General features: G+C 39.6%; 1 protein-coding gene across 4 annotated transcripts in view; it reads left to right on the top strand.

Annotated features, from left to right (window-relative positions):
* Positions 1 to 24,173, top strand: part of xrcc4 (X-ray repair complementing defective repair in Chinese hamster cells 4) — a 70,695-nt gene that overhangs the window by 2,571 nt on the left and 43,951 nt on the right. For 2 of the 4 annotated variants that reach the window (XM_079804143.1, XM_079804141.1), the window contains exons 2-3: positions 12,037 to 12,179; positions 12,288 to 12,481. In XM_079804143.1, the coding sequence (XP_079660269.1) occupies positions 12,037 to 12,179; positions 12,288 to 12,481 (337 nt within the window). The remainder of the gene's footprint in view (positions 1 to 12,036; positions 12,180 to 12,287; positions 12,482 to 24,173) is intronic. The other 2 variants (XM_079804142.1, XM_079804144.1) reach the window with 1 other exon arrangement.

The raw sequence follows: 24,173 nt of genomic DNA on the forward strand, positions 1-24,173 counted from the left end.
TATACATAATAATTATACACAGTACACACATAAATTATGTAAACATAAACTTTTATTTTGGATGTGATTTAATCACGATTAATTTTTCCCCATCACTATATCTATATCTATATATATATAAATAGTATAAATGTAATTATATATATATATATATTACATTTATACTATTTATATATATATATATATATATATATATATATATATATATATAAAATTAAATGTATACTATTTATATATATATATATATATAAAGTATCAATTTAATTATATATATATATAATTAAATTTATAATATTTATATATATATAGATGGAATGTGTTAAAAATATTTATTTATTTTATTTTAATGCCAATACCAGATTGCTGTATTGTCGATACCTATGGTATTTTGGTGGGAACTATGGTTACCATGGCAAGATTTCGTAAGAGTGATGATGAGAGATGATTTATCATAATGTCGATCGATCACATGTAAAAAGGCATGGCACAGTTCTATGAATTATTATAGTTTTTTTTCAACACAAAAACTATAGTGATGTCTTTTCCATGTGGCCCTGGAACTTTGTTTTTGTTTTGTTCCCATTTTCACATAAGGGTTATTCCGTGTCTGTCAACTCAACCAGAGGTCCCCGGCTAACAATTTTGATAACAAGAAAGACAAAATATTAATTGTCAAATTGAGATTTGTTACCAAATTACAGGGAGTAAAAATGACTTTAAAAAGATGGCATGGCAGCATGATTTTATTATGATTTTATTTTTACACAGAGATTGGTCTATTTGTAAAATCTGTTTACTTTAGTAAACTTTGTTGCATTATATGCTTGCTAACGGTGATCAATTTGAAATGGAATGACCCATAAACACAAATTGGGATGCATTATAAACTTTTTATCCATTTGACAAGCACTTATATAAATGATTACAGGTATTAAAATGACAATGAATTTTTGTCAGAATTTGAGGTTTTTATCTTGGTGCAAAGACATTTACAGTGATAAATATTGATGTTTAAGTAGCTGAGGTTTTTGCGGTCTGTGATGTCATACTATCATCACCCCCGTCTGATCACACTGAGGCGTCTGTTACAGAGTTGACTGACTGTTTCCTTGCCTGCGATGCTCTCTGCTGATTCTGCCAGTCTTAAAATGGGTGTATGGACGTACAAAACACAAGCCATTGGTTTCAACAATCTCTTTTTGTTTTCATTGAGGATTAGCATTTTTCCCCCTATAAAAACTAGATATTGTGGGACTTTTCCCTTAAAAATAGACTTGGAGAATTGATTCATTGTGTTTTGCATTTGACCGCTGATGACTTTTAGGGAACAGGAGATAGATAGTACTCAATTCAGCAAGCCATAAATTTAGTTTTTGGTGCACTGTGAATATCTGTATTCATGTGCGGATACATGGAGAACATATTGCTCAGATGCAAGAAAACAATCAGAAATATGCCAAATGTGGAATGCAGAAAAAAAATTATTTAACATCAGGGTTTGGCTCATATCATATTTCTTTTTAAAGTCAAAAGAACATTTAATATTATAAAATTATATATACGTATATATATTTTAAATTATATTTTGCTTTGTATCATGATTTTCATGACATGTTCACCCCAAATTCTCAGTACTGTAATTAAAAAAAAATCTCATTATTGTAATGCAAATAAATTATATTTGATGTAAATTTAAAACATTTATACTTCGGTAGTATCTGTTGAATGCTGATTTAAAATAAACATTATTATAATACAGTGATGGAAATTGACTTTTTTCATATTATAATTTGCGAGGATTGCATAGGTAACCGATACATTCCCTTTGCGTTGGTCACGTTCAATGTTACGTTGGAATGTCCCTGGGGTGGCTCTGGCCATGTTAGGGGGGAGACAACACCTGTCAGAGACGAAAGACAAGGGCTCGCCATCAGGGAAGCTGTACCGTGGAAGAATACACTATGGGACCGCCATAGGAGTCACAACATATGCGACCGAGCCTAGCACAGGTTCCACTAAAGTGATTGGTCTGGCGTCAGACTCTCCGCCACGTCTAACTGCCGAGGGTGACGGAGTAGCTTGACAGGGTTCGCCAACTGGGGAGATAAATGCGCTTATACAGTCAATCGGGAGAAAAGAAACCGGCTCTACACGAAGGCTATAGAACCTAGCAAACTTGTTTGGTGTCGCCCAGCCCGTAGCTCTACAAATATCACTCCTTGTGGAGTGGGCTTTCAACTCAAGCAGGCAAGGCACGCCTTGGATAGCATCCACTATCCACGTGAGAGTTGGCCGGGCTGAATTCTAGGCACGATTCGTCGACCGAAAATGCTTGCAGGTCCCCTACCCACTTTATGGAGGCCAATGTAACTCTGCTGACTGCAAGGGCTCAAAGGGTGCTCTCTGCAGTGCCGTAAGCACCAGAGATAAGCATCAAGAGGGTATACGAGAGAAGGGGATTTAATCTCTAGGGCTGCAACTAATGATTATTTTAATAATCGATTAATCTGTAGATTGTTTTTCCGATTAATCGATGAATCGGATATAAAAAAAATCTTTAATTTCTAATCCTTTATTCAAAAACAGAACTGACGGTGCAAATTCACAGTGCAAAAAATCTGCACAGGTTGCTACAATAAATCTATAAATCTTTTTTTTTTTCTTATAAAGAAAAATACTAATCAGAACTTGTTCTCTACACTACACTCAGACGCACACACTCACAAACAAAATTTAATGGGTTTAGTTCAATTGTAATGCATTAAGAATTTCTCTAAAATGTCCAAACCCATTATATTCTCCTTGAGAAAACATCTACTGTATTAACCTATTAATATGAATTATATTAAAGTTTAAACATGCAATACAGACACAGATTTAACTGCTGTGACATATAAACATATATTATGTAACAATTAAATAAAACTCCTCCTCCTAAAGAAGAGCACGTCTTATTTTCAATGAATGATATGCATTCTTTATAACAACTTGCATACAACATGCCTTATACATTAAATATGGATTAAATAATGAATGTATAATAAATATAATGAATCCTTATTAAAACTAAAGAGGTGATTTTCTGTCTTTTGTTGTTTGATTAATATTAAGAGCACAAATGCAAGCAGGTTAATGGACTGCTGTCATTTTAAGACCGAATGCTGACCGAAAATGACAATAGATATTAGTCATAGTTTGTGTCATTCATTACTGGTTTTGATTTTAGTCTCGTTTTTGTCTGTGAAAAATGTTGTTTAAAATATTGACAAATTATTTGTCAACGAAATTAACATAGCAACAGATTGAATAATGAATGGGCCAAAAAGGGCAAGTGAATAAAAACGTGTCTTTAGTCTTGCAAACTATACCACCCCTGCTTTACTACTGTTATTAACAAGCTAACACTAACTTGTCATGCTTTTCAAGCTGGATAACGAGTAAACAAGCACCAGAAGAGCTACTGGAGGGACGTCACGCTCCTCACTTCGAAACGGAGCAAAAGTGGGATTTTGTAGTGACTTAGCGTTACCCTGCTGTTGAACTCCCTTCCTCCTCATCAAGGACTCCAAGATGTTTTCGTTTTAGGTGCTGAATCACCACGTGGTGCTCCCGTGCCGTGCCATGCCATGTCGCGTCAATTTATTAATGGCGCTTTTCGACTGGTACGGCTCGGCTCGGTTTGCTTGTCCATTGCGTGGTATGACGGGCAGAGTCCTGCACGGGTCCGATTTTAAAAACCCGCACCCGCCCGTACCCGCAGTGCTTAAACCCGCATCCGACCCATTTTCCGACAACAGCACTAATTAAAATCCGCACCCGACCCGACCCGCTTAAAATAGAACCGACACCCGACCCGCACCCGCAATAAAATCAGTTTAGCATATCACATTATTGACACACTTACAAAAATGTTTATTGCCAGCATACAGAAGTTATTACACGACCATTAACACAAGGACAACTTCTGCCGGGAGCTTAACGTGACTTAATGTACTGTTATTAAGAGACCAAACTCAGTAAACATAATACTAATAACGTATACTATGTACAAAAAATCAAATGAGCCCAGAATATGAACGCAACGCGTATAATTACACGTTAAACGTTTTCCTACCATAGAAAACCATTATAAAAAAACACTTAATGTGGCTTAATGTAGGCCTACTAAGACAGTGTTATTAAGAGACCAAACTCAGGAAATATAACACAAATACTGTTCGATTGAACTGCGTGTGCTTGGTTTGTTACCACAGTTATCTGCGTGCTTCCTCAGCGATGAAGTTCCACATTTGCGGCTATCTTTTCTTAAACTCCTCATGATTCATCTTGACGGCTGCAGTGCAGGCAGAGCGCGCGCGCGGTTGTGATTCTTTGGGCACGCGCGCGCCGCGCGGCCACAGATGAACTGATATGGATTTGAAATTATTTTATCAACTTGGAATACAGGCAAGGCATATTTTTGTATTTTTAGGAACACATCTACAATATACATGCATATTGTTTATATATAGGCCTAAATTCGTTTGCATGTGACACGTTTAAAAAACATGTTTAGACCCGTGTTTCTCCCTTGTCCGACCCGCACCCGCATCCGACACAGTAGGATGTTTTTCACCCGTTTCAGCAATATTCACGGGTCACCCGTCGGGTACCCGCGGGTACCCGCACCCGTGCAGGACTCTGATGACGGGTACAGCACGGCTCGCCCGCTTCCACTCTGCTTTGTGCTCAACCGTGCTTTTTTTATACTCAAACATCTCCGCGTCTTATTGAGGCGCATAATAGTTGCGTGACACAACGAATCGATAATGAAATTCGTTGCCAACTCCTTTAATTATCGAATTTTATAGATTTTATCGATTCGTTGTTGCAGCACTATTAATCTCCTCGCTCCCCTCAGGAACCTGATGATCAGATCATGCTTTCACAGGGATTTCACCCTGACTTTGCGAGGTGTCTTTGCGAGAAGGCTTACTGGGGGAAATGCATACTTTGCCTGGCCCCGGGGCCAGCTGTGTGCCAGTGCATCCGTGCCGAGGGTCCCCTCGGTCAGGGAGTAAAACAACTGGCAGTGTGACATGTGCGGGTTGGCAAACAGATCTACATGTGCTTTCCTGAAGTGCCTCCGAATCAGCTGGACCGTCTGGAGATGGAGTCCCCATTCTCCCGGGAGCACTTGCTGTCGTGAGAGCTCATCGGCTGCACGATTGAGCAGGCCCGGTATGTGAGTGTCGCGAAGCGACCTCAGGAGCCTCTGAAAATGTTTCCTTGGGGCCGCTGTCCTGCGTTTGAATGAATTTAAGCAGTTTAACACCGACTGGACACGTTCCTCTATGAGGTGTGCTGTTAGGTTGACCCAGTCCAACTACATATAGAGAAAAGTGATCCGCTACACAGGGTAGAGTTTGCTCTTTTCCCAGTTGACCCAAAGACTCAACTGGCTGAGGTGACTGAGCACCATGTCCCTGTGTTCACACAACTGCTCTCTCAATTGGGCCAGTATGCGCCAGTCATCGAAGTAATTGAAGATGCGAACACCATGTTCCTTCATGGGAACAATGGATGCCTCCGCAACAGGGACAGCCCGAAGGGTAGGACTTTGTACTGGTATGCCCATCCCTCGAACGCAAAGTGCAGGAAAGGTCTGTGTCGAGGGAGAATCAAGACATGAAAGTATGTGTCCTTCAGGTCGATCGCTGCAAACCAATCTTGGGGACGGATGAACCCAAAGATGCGTTTCTGCAACATTTTGAATGGCAGCTGTGCAGAAACCGATTCAAAACTCGCAGGTCCAAGATTGGCCGTAACCAACCACCTTTCTTGGATACAATGAAGTACGGCTGTAAAACACAGTCTTCCTATCGGCTCTATCGCGTCCTTCGCCAGGCCCAGAAGTACTGCGATCTCCGTCCGTAACACAGGAGCACCCTTGTTCAGCACTGCGGTGAACCGAATGACCCTGAACTTGGGGGGATGTCGGGTGAACTGAATCGCATAGCTGAGTCTGATGGTGCGGATGAGCCAGAGGGACAAGCTGGGAAGTGCTAGCCAGGCTCCCAGACACTGTACCATCGGGACCAACAGAACCACAGATGAACCCGCAGTGGAGCAGTGAGGTGGAAGGCAGGGACCTGACTCGGACGGCATAGGGGCCCGAAGTGGGGTCTGAGTGTGCGGTGCAACACTTACCTGCTTCCACGACTGGGCAGGGGGTGTAAGAGGATGCCTTTTCCCTGCGTCCTCGATACACGCACTGTTGTCCACTGCCGATGCTAGAGGGGGCTGAGGGTGGCAAGGCATAGCGTCGCTCACCGCCAAGCGTGCTCTCTGGAAACCCAGAGATGGAGGAAATAGCTCTTTTTTTAATTGATAATTTGAGTACCACTGGCTGTGGGGCCAATGGCAGAACAGAAAGAAAAGGAAACAAAATATTTTCCACCCGGCCCTCCTCCGGGGGAGGTAGGGGTGTGGTCACCATCTCTCTGAGAGCTGTCCCAACTGGGAAATGTGGGAGTCCAGGAACCAATATTTATCTGTCTCCCTCATGTCTGCCAGGTTTAGCCAGAGATGGTGCTCTTGGACATTGCCTGTCCATTTGAACGTGTGGTGACTTTCGTCGGGGCACGGTGGAGACCTCCACTCGAGCCAGACCCTCTCAGCAGCCCGGGATTACAGTTATCAATTCTGGATCAGGCTCGGGCAACGCAACTCTTCCAGAAGGAGGCAACGTAGACAAGTCTTCATCTCCAGATGACGGAAGCATCCCCTCCGATGCAGCGGTCAACATCTGTTTGTCAGCGGGAGCCCCAAATGGAACGTCTGGCCACCCATGAGAGGGACCAGCGCACTGCTGGAAGCTCCACGCCCTGCGATGTGCCAGAGGAGTGAGGGGGCCACTGAGATTGTCTCGGCGGGGATTGTCTATGATCCTAAGGTCACCCTGGCTATTCACCAAAGTAGCCCTCTTCTGGTCCCCAGAACTGAATTGGGGCATAGGTAAGGGGACTCCACCTCCCTTGAGGTATGTGAGTCTCGACCACAACATCACAATGGTCATGTTCCCGCAGTGAGAGTCATCCACAAATGCTGCCTCGGCGAGCCGAAGACCCAAATTTTGCATGCATCACGTGATGCAGCGATTGTGACCGTCAACTGGCGTCAGGGAACAACCGCATTCAGAAAGGGAAGGGAACTGTGTTTAATTAAACAAGCTGCGCATAAAAAATAATTTCATAATCGCGATAAACCAAATCGGTTTAAGCATGATTTCATGTAAATTGTGATTAATCGTGCAGCCCTAATTTTCACCCTTGAGATACCTCATTTAGTGTCCACCACTGTGCAGGAAAGAAGAGACTGTAAAACTTTTTTTTTTCAGGGTTACTTGTGCATATTTCATAAGAGGAGATTGTCAGTGTAGAATGTCAGTCGTGTTTAGACAAGAGGGTTTTGTTGAGTTGCTCTTGACCATCTGTGATGGAGCGCTTTAGTATGGAATGTGTCTTAATTACACCTCAGTCAGTGTCGTTCAGAAGCTTTCACATGTATTATTAAGAAACCAATAATCTCTCATGACACTAATGTGAGTATGACCCAGACCTTCATGATTACAAGTAACTCCTGTCAAGTTTTTGTCCGTTTTAAAATATTACAGGCTTACAGGTATTTAAAAAAAATGCTGTCCTTATGAACATTCTATCAATCAAATAATTTTGAAAAAATAGAAAAGGTATCATGGTTTGCAAAAACGTGTTAAGAAGCACAGCTATTTTCGACATTGACAATAATAAAAAATGTTTCTTGAGCAGAAATAAAGAGTTCCGAAGGATCATGTGACACTGAAGACTGGAGTAATGATGCTGAAAATTCAGCTTTGCATAACAGGAATTAATCACATTTTAAAATATGTTAAAATTCAAAACAGTTATGCACAATATTACTGTTTTTGCTGTGTTTTTGGTAAAATGTATCTTTGGTGAACATAAGCGACTTTCAAAAACATTTAAAAAAAATCTTACCAACCTCAAACTTTTGAATGGTACACTCTAGAGGTCGACCGATAGTGAATTTTAACGATAGGTTGGACAACACTGCCCAATAACTATGGAAGCATTTTAAAAGATATTTGAGACTTTTTATCTCATAATTGCAAGTTTACATCTCACAATTCTGACTTTATGACTCACAATTACGAGTTTATATGTCACAATTCTGAGAAAGGTCAGAATTGCGAGAAATAAACTCACAATTGCGAGTTATAAAGTCCAATTCTGAGGAAAAAAAAACTTTTTTTTCTCAGAATTGAAAGTTTATATCTCACAATTTTGTCTTGTAAATGCGCAATTGCGTTTTATAAAGTCAGAATTGTGAGATGTATTGTATGTATACTCAACTTTATTTGCTTCTTTTTTTTGCTTTTATTTTCAAAAGATGTATTACAGTGACGACAAAAAAATAACTGAAATTGAATGCGTTTCTGATTTGTTTGTATGTTTCTCTCGGCACACTAGCTTTAAATATGCATAAAGGCGAACTAATGGATATACACTAATGCAAATAGATGCTAACAATCGTGACATTAAACATTTGGGCCCATGTATTTTTGTCACATGTCAAAAGTTTTGTTGTCTATGTTTTAAATCTATTTCTGAAGTGTCCCGCTCTGTGCAGTGCACAACCTCACGTGTCAAAACAAACTCCACAAGGCTTCAGTGGCTTCTTATTTCGCCTGTAGAGGCCGCTCTCGTACTGTGTAATGACAGCACACCCTTCTCTGCTGCTCCAGCAATGGACGCAACCCGGAAAAACTGGGTATGTATTTTTGCCGATAACCAATTGTTCCAGCAAACGGTTATCGGTGCACAAAGTACACTCTAGTATTCTCTAAACAATGCTGGGTTATTTCAACCCATGTTTGGGTCAAATATGGACTAACCCAACCATTGGGTTTAAAAATGTAACTTAAAAATTTTAGTCAACGGTTGGGTTTGTCCATATTTGACCCAAACATGGGTTGAAACAATCAAGCATTTTTTGAAGTGTAGTGTATGTATAAATCCCTTTAAGAATAGTAATCTCAGATTATTTCACTCAGCGGCCATCTCTGAAACGCCACGCGGGCATGCAAGTGCAGCTCCTATCTCTTTGAATGAGGAAACATCAAATTCTCCAAAACTGTTCGCCAAGCTTACGAGTAAATTTCATTTTTGAAATCACCAATGCAATCTGACAACTGTCTCATAAATGTTGTTTCTAAATGCTCAAATCAGGACAAAAAAACTGAATTTTTCAGCTAATGCGCATGCGCAATCCTAAACGTGCCTCTCAGTACACTGCGTGTTTTTATAGCAACCGGAGCTTCTAATGGCAGCTGCAGTGACACGTGACTTTACTAATCAACGATTGGCTCTTTCATTTAGAAGGCGGGGCTTATTCGCCATATTGGGCGTTGCACTTTCGCATTCATAAGTAATCGGAGTGCACCATCTTCCTATATATAAAGTCTTGTCATTACGGTGAAGTAAACATCAGAGATGCTTTGCCACAAGTTGCAACTGTAGAAACTACACTAACTATGATGATACCGAGATGGTATTCCTTGGAGCATCCACGTTGTTGGAACCCTTCCGCATCATCAGCAGGGATCTAATTATTCTCTCACAAAACCACCAGCAACCCAAGAATACACTGTAACAGCCGGACTGTAGCTATGTTTCGTCCACCTATTTTTATGCAGATTTTAGGACAGCGCATAAAAAAAACGCTTAATGGAAACACCAAGATGTGCATAAATTGTTGAGGTAGACAATTTTTTTTATCCGCAAAAAAAAGATATTTGCATAAACTACGATTGAAACACGTTTACTAAATAAATCCCCTGATACGCAATAAAAAGTCATGTGACTGTGCCTCAACAGATCATATGATCAGAAAAATGGGATTGTGGGACAGCATAACTAATTTCATTGCACAGCATCTCAAATTTTGGTTTGATCGTTCATGCCTGAGCCGAAGTCTGTCCTCAAAATGGTTGGGTATAATTCCTCCTGTGCTCCCAAACACCAGGCAAAAAGATAACATGACAGCGTTTATTGCGTTTTGTCTGCACACTCTGAGGCGCAAGTCATTTATGATGTAGGTCAGGAAAAAAAGAGCCACAGTGGCTTCCCCGATTGCAGAAACTTCCATTTTTAATACAGATATTTTGCTCCAATTTCCAAGGAAGTGACCATTTTGGACCATGAGATGGAAACAGTGCTTCATTTGCAAGTGTATTATGTGATATTCCAAGGTTAAGTTCGCAATTTGGATGGAAACATAGCTTGTGACATGCATTGTTTTGTATTAGCTTTTTTTTGTTATCACAATGACACCTTCCTATCTCCTCTCATTCCCAAATCCTATGTTTGGAAAGTGACTTGGGATATGCTTCACCACCTTCTTGAAGAATCGCTTTCTCTCATTCACCATTACCTAGGCCAGCCAGACGCCGCTGGAACGATAGTGGCCTTGTCACACAGCCATTTTCTGGATGGGAATATGGCACATAAAACTTGTTTTGTTTGGATAAAACAGGGCTGTGGATAAATGTTTGGGTAATTAGATTGAACGTCTTGAGAAGTGAGCCATGTCCAAACTTTCCACCCCAACCTCTTCTCAGTCACATCTTAAGAGAACTCTTTGTCTTATTTGTCAAAGCCGCCTTCTCATATTCCTATAGGCTTTGCTTCATCTGTCATTACCAAGGACAAAAAAATCACCTCAGTGCAGATGTTACTGTAGCTAATGAATGGCTGTCCTGTTCCCCTGGTTCTTCAGATACGGCTGTCCATTTACATTGCAGTCTGCCCAAAAGTCACGTCAAAAATAGCAACAATTGGTTGTAATGCGCGACGAGAGGGAAACAGATGTTAACTGTCACTGAGGGTTTTGGACACATTGATTATCAGTTTGACAAGCAAGCTGAAGTCAGTCGACAAAAATATACTGCATGTTGTCCTTCACCTTTCCCCTCGCCGCTGCACATTGTCAGCTCTGACCCTGAGAGGTCAGATGTTTCTCACACATCACTCACTGGATATTGCCGACTCCTGTAAGGTCTGCTTCCACCCGTTAATGGCCGACCAGTATCTAGAAAGCAGGGTGGCCGATGACTAGGCATACAATGGATTTTGCAGACTTCCACAAAGTTCTTCAAAAAAAATTTTACATTTTGGTCCTTTTTTTGACTATGAAGAGTATAGTACTTTCCATTCCTACACACATTTTACATTATTTAAAGGGATAATTCACCCAAAAATGAAAATGTTGTCCTTACTTACTCATCCTCGTACAGGTTTGGAACAACTTGAGTTTGAGTCTTTTGTACTTTCGACTTCTTGTGCACATTTGATCTTATTTAAATCTTTTTCTGCTTAAATTCCATAGGTTTTTCACAAAGATTCAGTGACTATAGTGCTAATATATTTAAATTAATATTATTTTTTAATATATACATAATTTAATATAAATATTTGAAATAATATATTTTATTTTTTATTAAATGTATTTAATATAATAATAATAGAATTAAAGATTTTTTACATGTATAAAAAAACGTATGCATAGTATACACATTAAATTACTATACAAATGCATATATTATAACTTTTTATTATAAATATTACTTATTTTCATTTTCAATTACATAATTATTTTAATTATATATATATCGTTTTTATTTTAATTATAATAAATATTTAATTATATAGTATTTATAATAATTTTTTTATTTTATAATTAATATAAAAAACTAATAATCATATTTTTCTAAATTATTTAATTTTAATATATTATGATTATTATATAATCAAATAATATACATCTGATATAAACAAAATTGTTCAAATTAACCATATATTTTAAACAATATATACTTAATGCAGATACTTGTTGAATTATGTTAATTTTCACAGATGTAATGAATGTTGTGTACTGCAATTAATTTTCTTTGTGTTTCAGCTCTGTGTGACGTTATTATGGTAATGTTTTCTCCAGGTGTCATAGCACTAGCGTGCGTCAGATCTCCATTTCCTCTGAGCCTCATCGCACGATCTTTCTCAAGCTAGAGTGGGCTAAGGATCTTGGATCTGGCTTCATAATCCTTCTGTCCGATGGCGTCTCTGCGTGGAGTGGTGAAGGTAGGAAGTCAAATGATCACATTTAAATTATATCAACATCTTTCAAAACTGCCCTGATCATGCTGTCGGTTTCAAACCACAGACCTTGTGATTGGGTTAATTTGTTAGTTTCAGAGGAGGATGTGTCCCGTGAAGCCCAGGAGATTGAGATGGAGCGAGAGCGGTATGTTGGTGACCTGCACCTGGCTTTGACCGGAGAGGGACCGTCAGCGGAGGGGGAGTACAGCTTCCACCTGACACCTGAGAGAGCCGGCAGCCCCCTGCTGCAGCTGTCTTATGAGAAGGTGCAGAGCGACATCTCGGTGAGTGGCACCTGAGATCGCTACGCGGCAAAGAGTGATGTAATAGTCTCACTGATTGACACACGCTTGTATGCTAGTGTGCAGACAGGGCACCAAATTAACACTCCAAATTAAAGTTAGACGGATTTATGAGGAATTGCAATGTCTCATAGTTTAAGTCAATTTGTATGCATGAGAATCTGACCCTTAATGATGTAAGTGAGTTGAGCAACAACTTTATCTGCATGTAAAGTTCATCTAGTAGTCAGTTTATCTAGTATACGTTTCCCCCAATATAATAAATACTAAGGAAAATCCAGTGTGTGACATATATAATAATTTATTTGCAATAGAGATATTAGTAGAATAAAAATGAATTAAAATACCGTTTATTGGCTGGTAAGAGCTTTTTATGAGCAGTAACCTTTTCTCAATCCACCTTTCAGGGAGGCTTTCTTAGTTTGATTCAATAGATAGATAGATAGATGATAGATATATAGACAGACAGACGATAGATAGGTAGACAGACAGACAGACAGACAGATGATGATAGATGGATGGATGGTTGGATGGATGGACAGACAGACAGACAGACAAACAGATGATAGACAGACAGATAGATGATAGATGGATAGACAGACAGACAGACAGACAGACAGAATGAAAGACAGACAGACAGACAGACAGATGATATAAAGACAGACAGACAGATGATAGATAGATAGATAGACAGACAGACAGACAGACAGAGACAGACAGACAGACAATAGATAGCTGATAGATGGATAGATAGACAGCAAGACAGACAGAAATATGATAGATAGATAGACAGACAGACAGACGGATGGATGGATGGATGGATGGATGGATGGATGGATGGATGGATGGATGGACGGACAGACGATAGAAAGATGGATAGAAAGACAGACAAACAGACAGATGATAGATAGATAGACAGACAGACAGACAGACAGAGACAGATAGATAGCTGATAGATGGATAGATAGATAGACAGACAGACAGACAGATGATAGATAGATAGACAGACAGAGACAGACAGACAGACGATAGATAGCTGATAGATGGATAGATAGACAGACAGACAGATGATAGATAGATAGACAGACAGACGATCGATGGATGGACGGACGGACGGACGGACAGACGATAGATAGATAGATAGATGGATAGAAAGACAGATAGACAGACAGACAGATGATAGATAGATAGACAGACAGACAGATGATAGATAGATGATAGATGGATAGACAGACAGACAAACAGATGATAGACAGATAGATGATAGATGGATAGACAGACTGACAGACAGATGATAGATGGATAGATAGATAGACAGACAGACAGACAGACAGAGACAGACAGACGATAGATAGCTGATAGATGGATAGATAGACAGACAGATGATAGATAGATAGATAGACAGACAGACAGACAGACAGACAGACGATGGATGGATGGATGGATGGATGGATGGATGGATGGATGGATGGATGGATGGATGGATGGATGGATGGATGGATGGATGGATAGATAGATAGATAGATAGATAGATAGATAGATAGATAGATAGATAGATAGATAGATAGATAGATAGATAGATAGATAGATAGATAGATAGATAGATAGATAGATAGATAGATAGATAGATAGATAGATAGATAGATAGATATTTGTATACATTTTTATGACATGCACAGAATTGTTAAATCACTTGTTTTGTTTGTTTGTTGCTTGTTCGTTCTGTCGTTCATTAATTTGTTCGTTTATTCTGTAATCTACATGAACACATCTGTTGATTCTGTTTGTTCTGATTCTGTGCATCAATTTTTAATTCTTCCGCTTGTTCGTGCTCTTGTTCGTTCGCTCATCCCTACCTCCCTCTCCTCCATCGGTCTCGCTCCTCTATGGGAGCACATCTGTTTCATGGATGAGAGAATGACTGCGCGATCTCGGCTTGCTTGAGGCTCTACTGCACTCGTGATTGGCCAAAATCACTCTCAACACTTAACCATTCCCAGAGAACTACTGCTCTTTATGTCGAGCTTTAAAGGAGGTTCCCCTCGTCTGATCTCTTGCCAAGCTCAAGGGTGCCGAGGAACTCCAGTGTCTGGGAAGTTTTCGGTAAACTCTAACGCCAAGACCTAGATCACGTACCGGATCCAAGCATGTGTTTTACACCACTGCATTTGTTCATGTTAAATTCATCCATCATTTCCATCTGTGTAGTGTGAATGTAGCAGAAATATCTGTTTTGTAGTGCAATTGTGTGACATACTTATTGAAGCCTAGAGAAAGATGAATCTGACATAAGGTTTGCTTTGTCTAAAACGGGTCTCAAGAGAGAATTCCATCACTTTGAACGTCTCGTTTCGAATTCAGACCTGTCTTAAATTGAAGCCAATTCCGCTCATTATTAAAGGATTAAGTGGGGAGGGTCTCTTTGACATGAGATGTTTTCAAGTGGTATCGGAGATTGACAGATGTGCTATTACTTCACAGTTAACCTGCCCCCCATAGGCCCCCGTGGGTCCCTGCCATATACATGGATAGAGAAATATCATATACACATGGGGACGGGCTCTTGTGACTTGCAACAAAGTACAGAAACAAATCCTAACATCCTGGCCATTCACATTCATTTGGTAGGAAATACATGATCATGATCAGTTGACTTAACTTAAAAAATTTGAGGAAACCAGTTGCCTTAAAATTAAGTGATAAACTTCATGCATAATTGAACAAATTAAGGGGGGGGGGGGGGGGTGTAACACACACAGTTTCAACCATAGACTGTAAGAAAATATGGACGTAGTGTCCGTGATGTCACCCATAGGATTCTGAAGAGCCGTTTTGAAGCGCAAGGTATGGGTCGAGCTGGCCGTTGCCATCTTGGCAGCGCGTCATCACGTGTCACACTCTGATAATAGAAAATGGGCAAACAGTCGGGACGTGGGCGGAGCTGAGGTGATATGATGACTAACGACAATCCAACTGTCACTCAAAGTGGCCACGCCCTTAATTATGTAGAACTTTAATGGTGCGATCACACCGGACGCGAATGACTTGATTCGCGCGAGTGATTTACATGTTAAGTCAATGCAAAGACGCGAATAGACATTTATGGAAAGCCAAGAGGGCCAAAAACACGTGAATTTTAACATGTATTTCACGTGTATTTAACGGGTTAAATACACGTGAAATACGCATTAAATATGTGTTAAAATTCACATGTTTTTGGCCCTCTTGGCTTTCCATAGACATTCTGCGGTGCGATTCGCCAGAGTTGAAAAATTTGAACTTTGGCGGATATTCGCACCACGTTAACCAATCAGGAGCTTGCTCTAGTAGTGACAATAATGAGGAGAAAATCTGTATATTAATATCTGGTTAAGACAATATGATTATCACTGTATAAGTAAAAGGTATAATAAGCTATACATGAAATAAAGCAAACAATTCAGTCAAACATTCAAAGTCAGTGCTAGTCGGCTACAACTGTAACGTAAAGTTATAGCCTAAAAATAAAAAAGTAATGAAACTTAACTTTGCCCTCAGCCTAAACGATTTGCCAGGGAACAAATTATAGATCCATGAGACCAAAGATCAGCCGTTACATATACACAAGACGAATTATAGCTCGAGACACCACAGAGACATCAGAGACAGCGACGGACGTCATAAGGACCAGCCGAGGAAAGGTTGCTCTCGCCGGGAATAACGAGCGCGGAGCGCCGCTGATCCACTGGAGCTCACAACTCCCAAAACGCCAGATAAAATGTTCAAATAGGCACTCTTTTTATAAATAAACCACAGATTTGAGCTTTAAACAACTACATTATCGCCTGAAAAAGTCTTAAAACTACGTTTTGTCACACATTAACAGTAGATTTGAACAAAAAAGACGTGTAAACACAGCCCATGTCAGCCATTTCTCAACGAGACGAGCCGGCTGGCAGAAGCCCCTCCATACGTCTGTTGTGAAGTGAATTTCACGCGCGAATGAAGCGAGTAAACTCAAGTAAACTCGTCCGGTGTGAACGCTACATTAGGCTTTATATAATGTAAACGAATGAGTTATAAAAAAAATTCACCCCCCTCACAGTTGTCATGAAGGGCAAAATTAGCCGTATCCACCTGTTTCCGGGGGGCGCTACTGTAAAAAAGAACGTGGGTACAACTTCCGGTGAGGAGTGGAAGTAGTATACCAAATACATTTTGTGTGCTAGTTAAGAGAGGCTGAGTGTGTTTAAGTGAAGGTTACTGTGAAGCAACATTTGCAACAAATGACACACACTAAACATTTCAGTTTAGTACATTTATCAGCTAATTAATAATATCACAATACAATAATCAATAACATTTTTGTGTCCTTAATTGTCCTTACTTTACTGACCTTCCACAAAAGTTCTGCTGCATGACTACAACAGCGTGCTGGCCCTAATACATGAACAACCCGCTGTCTGTACTTCACCTGTCACTGATGCTAGCACCCATGCCTTGTGATGGGATACGTGTAGGCTCAGGCTCGGCTCAGTGTCCGCTTTTAGATCGTTTCCGACAGACACTGATACGCCTCTGAGCTTTTCAAATTGCTCATCGCCTTACCATCACAGGCTACTGAATCGAGAAAATAGCTAAAAATGCCAAATACGTTACCGCGGAGGGTAAAGGTACTGTTGTTTCACCCTTTTGAAAGTTCTTTGAGGTTGTGTTCCCACATAGTTAGCAAATTTGGATAGCTTGAATGACTGTCAACTGTTGAATGTCAATAAGCTATGTTTCCAACCACCTATTTTTATGCGCATTTTGGGATATCGCATCAAAAATGCTGAATGGAAACGCCAAGATGCGCATGAATTCTATAAATGCGCATAAAAAAACATATGCACTTGTTTGAGTCGGATACATTTTCTATCCGATACGAAAACGTGCGCATAAACTACGATGGAAATGCATAAAGTCCCGCTTGTTTACGTCGAACCGGAAGACGCTCCCACTTTTCACGCAAGGCTTCATGGGGCGTAGGAAACTTGTGGATAGACCAAAACCACAATTTGTTACCAGGCTGTAAACATGTTTTTTTTTCTGCTGTAAAGTTGGGCATTTTAACATGGTGCTCAATGAGATTCTGCTCCCTTCTGGAGCCGGTCGATTAATTGCAGTTTAAGTCACTTCCGTATTGGCTTCAAGAGAAACTGGGGGAGGTTGCCGCTTGGTTTCAACCAATCTCATGTTAATCTTGAGGACCTATAGAGTAGTATTGCATCCTTCATATCTCCGAAGAGTCTTTAGTTTTATCATATTTATAAAAGGCAGATACGCTGTGTACTGATTTATTCCGAAAACAGCCGAACTCGTGGAAGAGTGCAGTGGGCGGAGCTAAAGAGTCATGAGCACACACACCTATGACACACACACATAAACAATACATTCATGGCATTATCCCTCTCTGGATAACTTTCTATTCAATATACATTCGTTGACATTATATGCATTATATGCACTTACGCGCCGATTGCCAACAAAACACAGACATCTGATGTAGTTTCACTCACCGCCTGCGTTTTCAACTCATGACCAAGAAGAAAAAAAACACTTGCAGAACTCCCTCGCTGCTCCGGAAAAACAAACTGCATCCACTGTTTAACGGAAGATGAACTAGGTTATCTTTCCCTCACAACCAGAAACACACTTCTTTAGTGACATTGTTGATTTCGTGGTCTAAAAACAAAATGACAGCGCTGCCAACAGCTTCTGTAACCTGAATGAAGCTCATTGATGTGTGCACTCCGCATGCGCTAATCCAGGAGAAGTGCCCATACAAGCAATTCTGCCTATTATGACCTCACACAGGCCCATATTCGGGGAAAAAAACATCCCGAAACTTTTTTTACATTTTGGCCTTGTCTTTAACAGTGTAAATAAGTCAGGTGAACTTGACAATTCCTCGTAACTTAATTATTTCAATTACGCATGAAGTTTATTTACTTAATAATTTTATGGAAATTCCCTTACTTTTTAGTTAAGTCAACTTATCACTTTTTACAGTGTAAGATTTTTTAATTAAAGATTTGTTTTAGAATTGTTTTTCAAAGACGACTCTCATATTCACAATGTCTGCATTTATTTGGTTAAAATACAGTAAAACCAGTGATATTGTGAAATATTATTACAATTTAAAATAAATTTTAAAAAGTATTTTAAAATGTAAGTTATTCCGGTGTGCAAAGCTGAATTTTCAGCACCATTACTCCAGTCTTCAGAGTCACATGATCCTTCTGTCAGAAATTATTCTTTCTATTATCAATGATGATAACAGTTGTACTGTTTAATATTTTTGTGGAAACTGTAAAACTTTTTCAGGATTCTTTGATGAATAGAACATTTTTTTTTTTGTAACGCTATAAGTGTCTTTACTGTCACTTTAATCAATTTAATGCATCTTTGCTAAGTAAACACACTGTAAGTTGCCTTGGATACAACTAACATTTTCTTAAAATTAAATGTTGAAAAGGCCAGAGCAAAAGCCCCAAAATATGGAAATAATTTGGATAAAAATCATGATGAAATAGACTAATATGTACATATGAAGTGTTGTAGTTTAAGTTGTTTTGTGGATTTTTTTTACATTTCACTAACACCCTGTTGCTCAACTCGACAGACGTAATCATGTCATGTTCAACATTAAGTAATTTCTCTTTTCTTTTTCTTTTTGCTGTCACAGCAGATATGACTAAATGGAAATGGCAAGTGTCTGTTTTGGAAAAAGGGAAACTGACCCTCGGCAGGAGAGTAAAGTTTGGCCAAATGCGTAATTTTGTGTGAAAGAGACGTCATAATGTTTATTAGGCCGTTGCTGACATTTGTGTGGACTACTCTAACATTGAATATTGCATAATATAACCACCTGCAGTAATGATGACAGTATTATTGTTACAAAAGGGAATTTCTATTGTTACAAAATAATTCTTTATCAAACAAATGCTGTTCTTTCGAACTTTCTGCTCATCAGAGAATCCTGAAAAAACTGAATCATGGTTTCCACAAAAATATTAAGCAGCACAACTGTTCATATTATTATTATTCATGTGACACTGAAGGCCGTAGTAATAATGCTGAAAATTCAGCTTTGCCATCAAAGGAACAAATTACATTGTAAAAACATTTTTGGGATTTTTTTTTCATAATATAACTTTTTTTTACTGATCAAAAGTTCTTTCAAACATTCTTACCGACCTCCTACTTACTCCACTTACTGAACTGTATGTATTATTTAGTGTATTATGTGCACTTTAAATATGGTTATGAATTAGACAAACAGAAAGCTCCAGCTGTCCTCTGCTTGACTTTTGAGTATGTTTAGGGCTTCTGTAGCTTCCCACAAGCATGTCTGAGCTCCCACGCTGTAGTTTATCCATTATTATGCTCTTGAGTAAAGCTGTTTTGGACATTTGACGTTTCTCCGCCTGCTTCCTTGGCTCCAAATACGCCTTAAAAATCTGAACCAGCTCTCTAATGTAAGTGTTATTGTGCCAGTGTTAGGATTTAGTAAATATTTGAGGTAATTAATGGACTGCTGAGACGCAAGCGTTCTGTTCAATGTTAAATAAGAACAATATTGAACAGCTTTTATCGTGATGGCACGTTTTTATTTTTAGCCGTACTTTCTAATATGACCAAGCCCCTAATATAAGTATTAAACCTTTTTTGTTCTTCAGACATAAATGATTCGTCCAATCTTGAAGCTTGTTGCTCCTGAAGGGAAGCTACTTTTTAAGTAAAGACAGTTTGTGGTTTTCTCAGAGCTTCCAGTGTGGTGGTAAGACACAGCTGCAGTGTTTTTCAGTGCAACAGCTGACAGAGGACCTTTAAAGAGTCTCGTGCAAATGGTCAGGTTGAGGTTTGGAAAAGCAGGTGTTTTGCCTGCCAGGACAGCTCTGACACAAGCGTTTGAAGACGGCACTTTCATTACTGTAACCCTCTAAAGACTTGCGGACACCCTGACTTCTGTTTCCTAAAGCATGCATTACTCCTTCACCGATGTTCCTTACAGGTGGGCTGTCAATACCGAAATACAAACAGGCATTTTCTTGAACAGTTGAGGTTGCACGACGTGATGACACAGTGGTATTCCTGCAATGTCAAAAGGATATTACATATTACACTTGTAATGGTCGGCCAATTGGAGAATTAAAGGGCCATATGATGGAAAACATTTAAATTTGCTATTGTGCTTTACTATTGTGCCTAGTGTAAAGTTTGGTGGAGGGGGGATTATGGTGTGTGTGTTTTTTTTTTCAGGGGTTGGGCTTGGCCCCTTAGTTCCAGTGAAAGAAACTCTTAATGCTTCAGCATACCAAAACATTTTGGACAATTTTATGCTCCCAACTTTGTGGGAAAAGTTTAGAGATGGCCTCTTCCTGTTCCAACATGACTTGCGTGCCAGTGCACAAAGTAAGGTCCATAAAGACATGGATGAGCGAGTTTGGTGTGGAGGACCTTGACTGGCCTGCACATAATCCTGACCCCAACCCAATAGAACACCTTTGGGATGAATTAGAGCGGAGACTGTGAGCCAGGCCCTCTCGTCCAACATCAGTGCCTGACCTCACAAATGCGCTTCTAGAAGAATGCTCAACAATTCCCACTAACACACTCCTAAACCTTGTGGAGAAAAGCCTTCCCAGAAGAGTTGAAGCTGTTATAGCTGCAAAGGGTGGGCCAACTCCATATTAAACCCTACGGATTAAGAATGAGATGTCATTAAATTCATGTGCATGTAAAGGCAGGCATCCCAAAACTTTGGCAATATAGTGTGTGTGTGTGTGTGTATACCGATCAAGCATAACATTATGACCTAATATTGTGTTGGTCCCCCTTTTGCTGCCGAAACAGCCCTGACCCACCGAGGCATGGACTCCTCTAGACCCCTGAAGGTGTGCTGTGGTATACGGCACCAAGATGTTCGTAGCAGTTCCTTTAAGTCCTGTAAGTTGCGAGGTGGGGCCTCCATGGATCGGACTTGTTTGTTCAGCACATCCCACAGATGCTCGATTGGATTGAGATCTTGGGAATTTGGAGGCCAAATCAACACCTCAAATTCGTTGTTGTGCTCCTCAAACATTTTTTGCTTTGTGGCAGGGCGCATTATCCTGCTGAAAGAGGCACCAGGGAATCCACAGCCACCAGGGAATACCGTTTCCAAGAAAGGGTGTACATGGTCTGCAATAATGCTTAGGTTCTGTACGTGTCAAAGTAACATCCACATAGATGGCAGGACCCAAGGTTTCCCAGCAGAACATTGTCCAAAGCATCACACTGCCTCCGCCGGCTTGCCTTCTTCCCATAATGCATCCTGGTGCCATGTGTTCCCCAGGTAAGCGACGCACATGCACCCAGCCATCCATGTGATGTAAAAGAAAACGGCCAGGCCACCTTCTTCCATTGCTTTGTGGTCCAGTTCTGATGCTCACATGCTTTTGACGGTGGACAGGGGTCAGCATGGGCACCCTGACTGGTCTGCGGCTATGCAGTCCCATACGCAACAAACTGTGTATTCTGACACCTTTCTATCAGGATCAGCATTAACGACTTGAGCAATTTGAGCTACAGTAGCTCGTCTGTTTGATTGGACCACACCGGCCAGCCTTCGCTCCCCACGTGCATCAGTGAGCCTTGGCCGCCCATGACCCTGTCGCCGGTTCACCACTGTTCCTTCCTTGGACCACTTTTGATAGATACTGACCACTGCAGACCGGGAACACCCCACAAGAGCTGCAGTTTTGGAGATGCTCTGACCCAGTCGTCTAGACATCACAATTTGTCCCTTGTCAAACTCTCTCAAATCCTTGCGCTTGCCCATTTTTCCTGCTTCTAACACATCGACTTTGAGGACAAAATGTTCACTTGCTGCCTAATATATCCCACCCACTAACAGGTGCCGTGATGAAGAGATAATCAGTGTTGTTCACTTCACCTGTCAGTGGTCATAATGTTCTGCCTGTATATATATTACACACACGCATATACTGTATATTCTAAAAATAAAATATTCATAAAAAAATAAAAATATTTAAATAACATATATAACATTATTTTAAATATAAAAATATATATTTAGCTAACTATCATTTCTGAAAATATTGTTTATTAGTGTTAAAGAAAGTTACTACAAAACATATATATTGCCTACTCATACACTGACGATTAAAAGTTTGGAATAATCAAGATTTTTAAAAAATATCTCACCAAGGCTGCATTTGATCAAAAATACAGTAAAAACAATAATATTGTGAAATATTATTACAATTTTCTATTTCTATTTATTTTAAAATATAATGTATTCCTGTTATGCAAAGCTGAATTTTCAGCATCATTACTCTTCAGTGTCACATGATCCTTCAGAAATCATTCTGAGATGTATAACATTATAGCTAATCACTAATATACAACATAACTTGCTTATATAATATATTTATACAATACATAAAAAAAAATCAGTTTATTAGTGTTAAAGAAATGTATTATAAAACATTGCCTTTTTTGGTTAAAAACAGATGTGCAGTGATTAAAATGCTTTGATGAGAGAACATCAGTTCCCATGGCCACTGCCAGGAACACATTTCCCTAACGTTGTAGCTCACATTGTGCCGTAATAGGGCACATGGCCGCTCCGAGGTGGCATGAGGTGAGGAAATCAGGATCTGTTTGGTTTAAACTGAACAACCCCGTGCTTAAATGCTTACCATCTGTACCTCGAAGTATTTGATTGTTGGAGTTTCTCATGGTTTCTCAGACAGACACTAGTGCCAAATAAAAAAATGATATGATCCGGTTTACTCAAATAATCCAGTAAACAAACAGCAAACAAGCGGGGATTTTAAACGTTGCCATGGGTTGGGTCTCAATGCCCCAACATCTTTGTAAATGCTGTAATTGCTATCAGACCCACAATAAGGAGGATCTTGAGATAAAACCCTGCTTTTCTTGCTCTTGTTCCTTTTGCTGTTAATTGTTTAGCACTTCTCATGTGTTGGCGCTGAAGCGAGTCTTTTTGTGGCACATGTGGAAGCGCTCCTGGCAGCGCGTGGAAGATCACAGCTGTAAACTAGCTTGACACTGATGCTCTGCATCCCTGAGTTGGGCTACACAAACTCTTATCCAACACATGTGGATGTGTTTAAACTGAGCCGTCATCAAGTAAACCGTTCTCTTCAGAGTGACACAGTTGAGACTTGGTTACAAAAAGTATTTAAAAAAATATGTTTGTTAGTCCATTTAAAAAATGTACTAATTAGTTGCACATTTTCCTGTAATTAATCGCCATTAACCTAACATTAAAGTTTTCAATATATTTTTATATTGTAATAATTTCACATTTAATCTCTAAATGAATGTAGACAGTAGCCTATATATCTTAAATATTTTTATGGCATTTTTGAAGAAAGAAGGTCAGTATCGCCGATACCAATACTGCTATTTATGTCTCTATGAATAATTTTTTTTTTTCTCTATTTTAGGTATTAATTATTGGCATTCAGCATTACAGTATAATTGAAAGCATTTTTTACATTTATCAGGCTTTAAAAAATAACAACTTGTAATTTAAGTGAACTTAAAACAATCTTCACATAAACCCATTATAATAAATGTCACATTTAACTGTGCCCTTCAATATATCAGGGCTCAATGT

Source organism: Gobio gobio (assembly GCF_949357685.1).
Source record: "Gobio gobio genome assembly, chromosome: 22".
In the NCBI taxonomy this organism is placed as follows: domain Eukaryota; kingdom Metazoa; phylum Chordata; class Actinopteri; order Cypriniformes; family Gobionidae; genus Gobio; species Gobio gobio.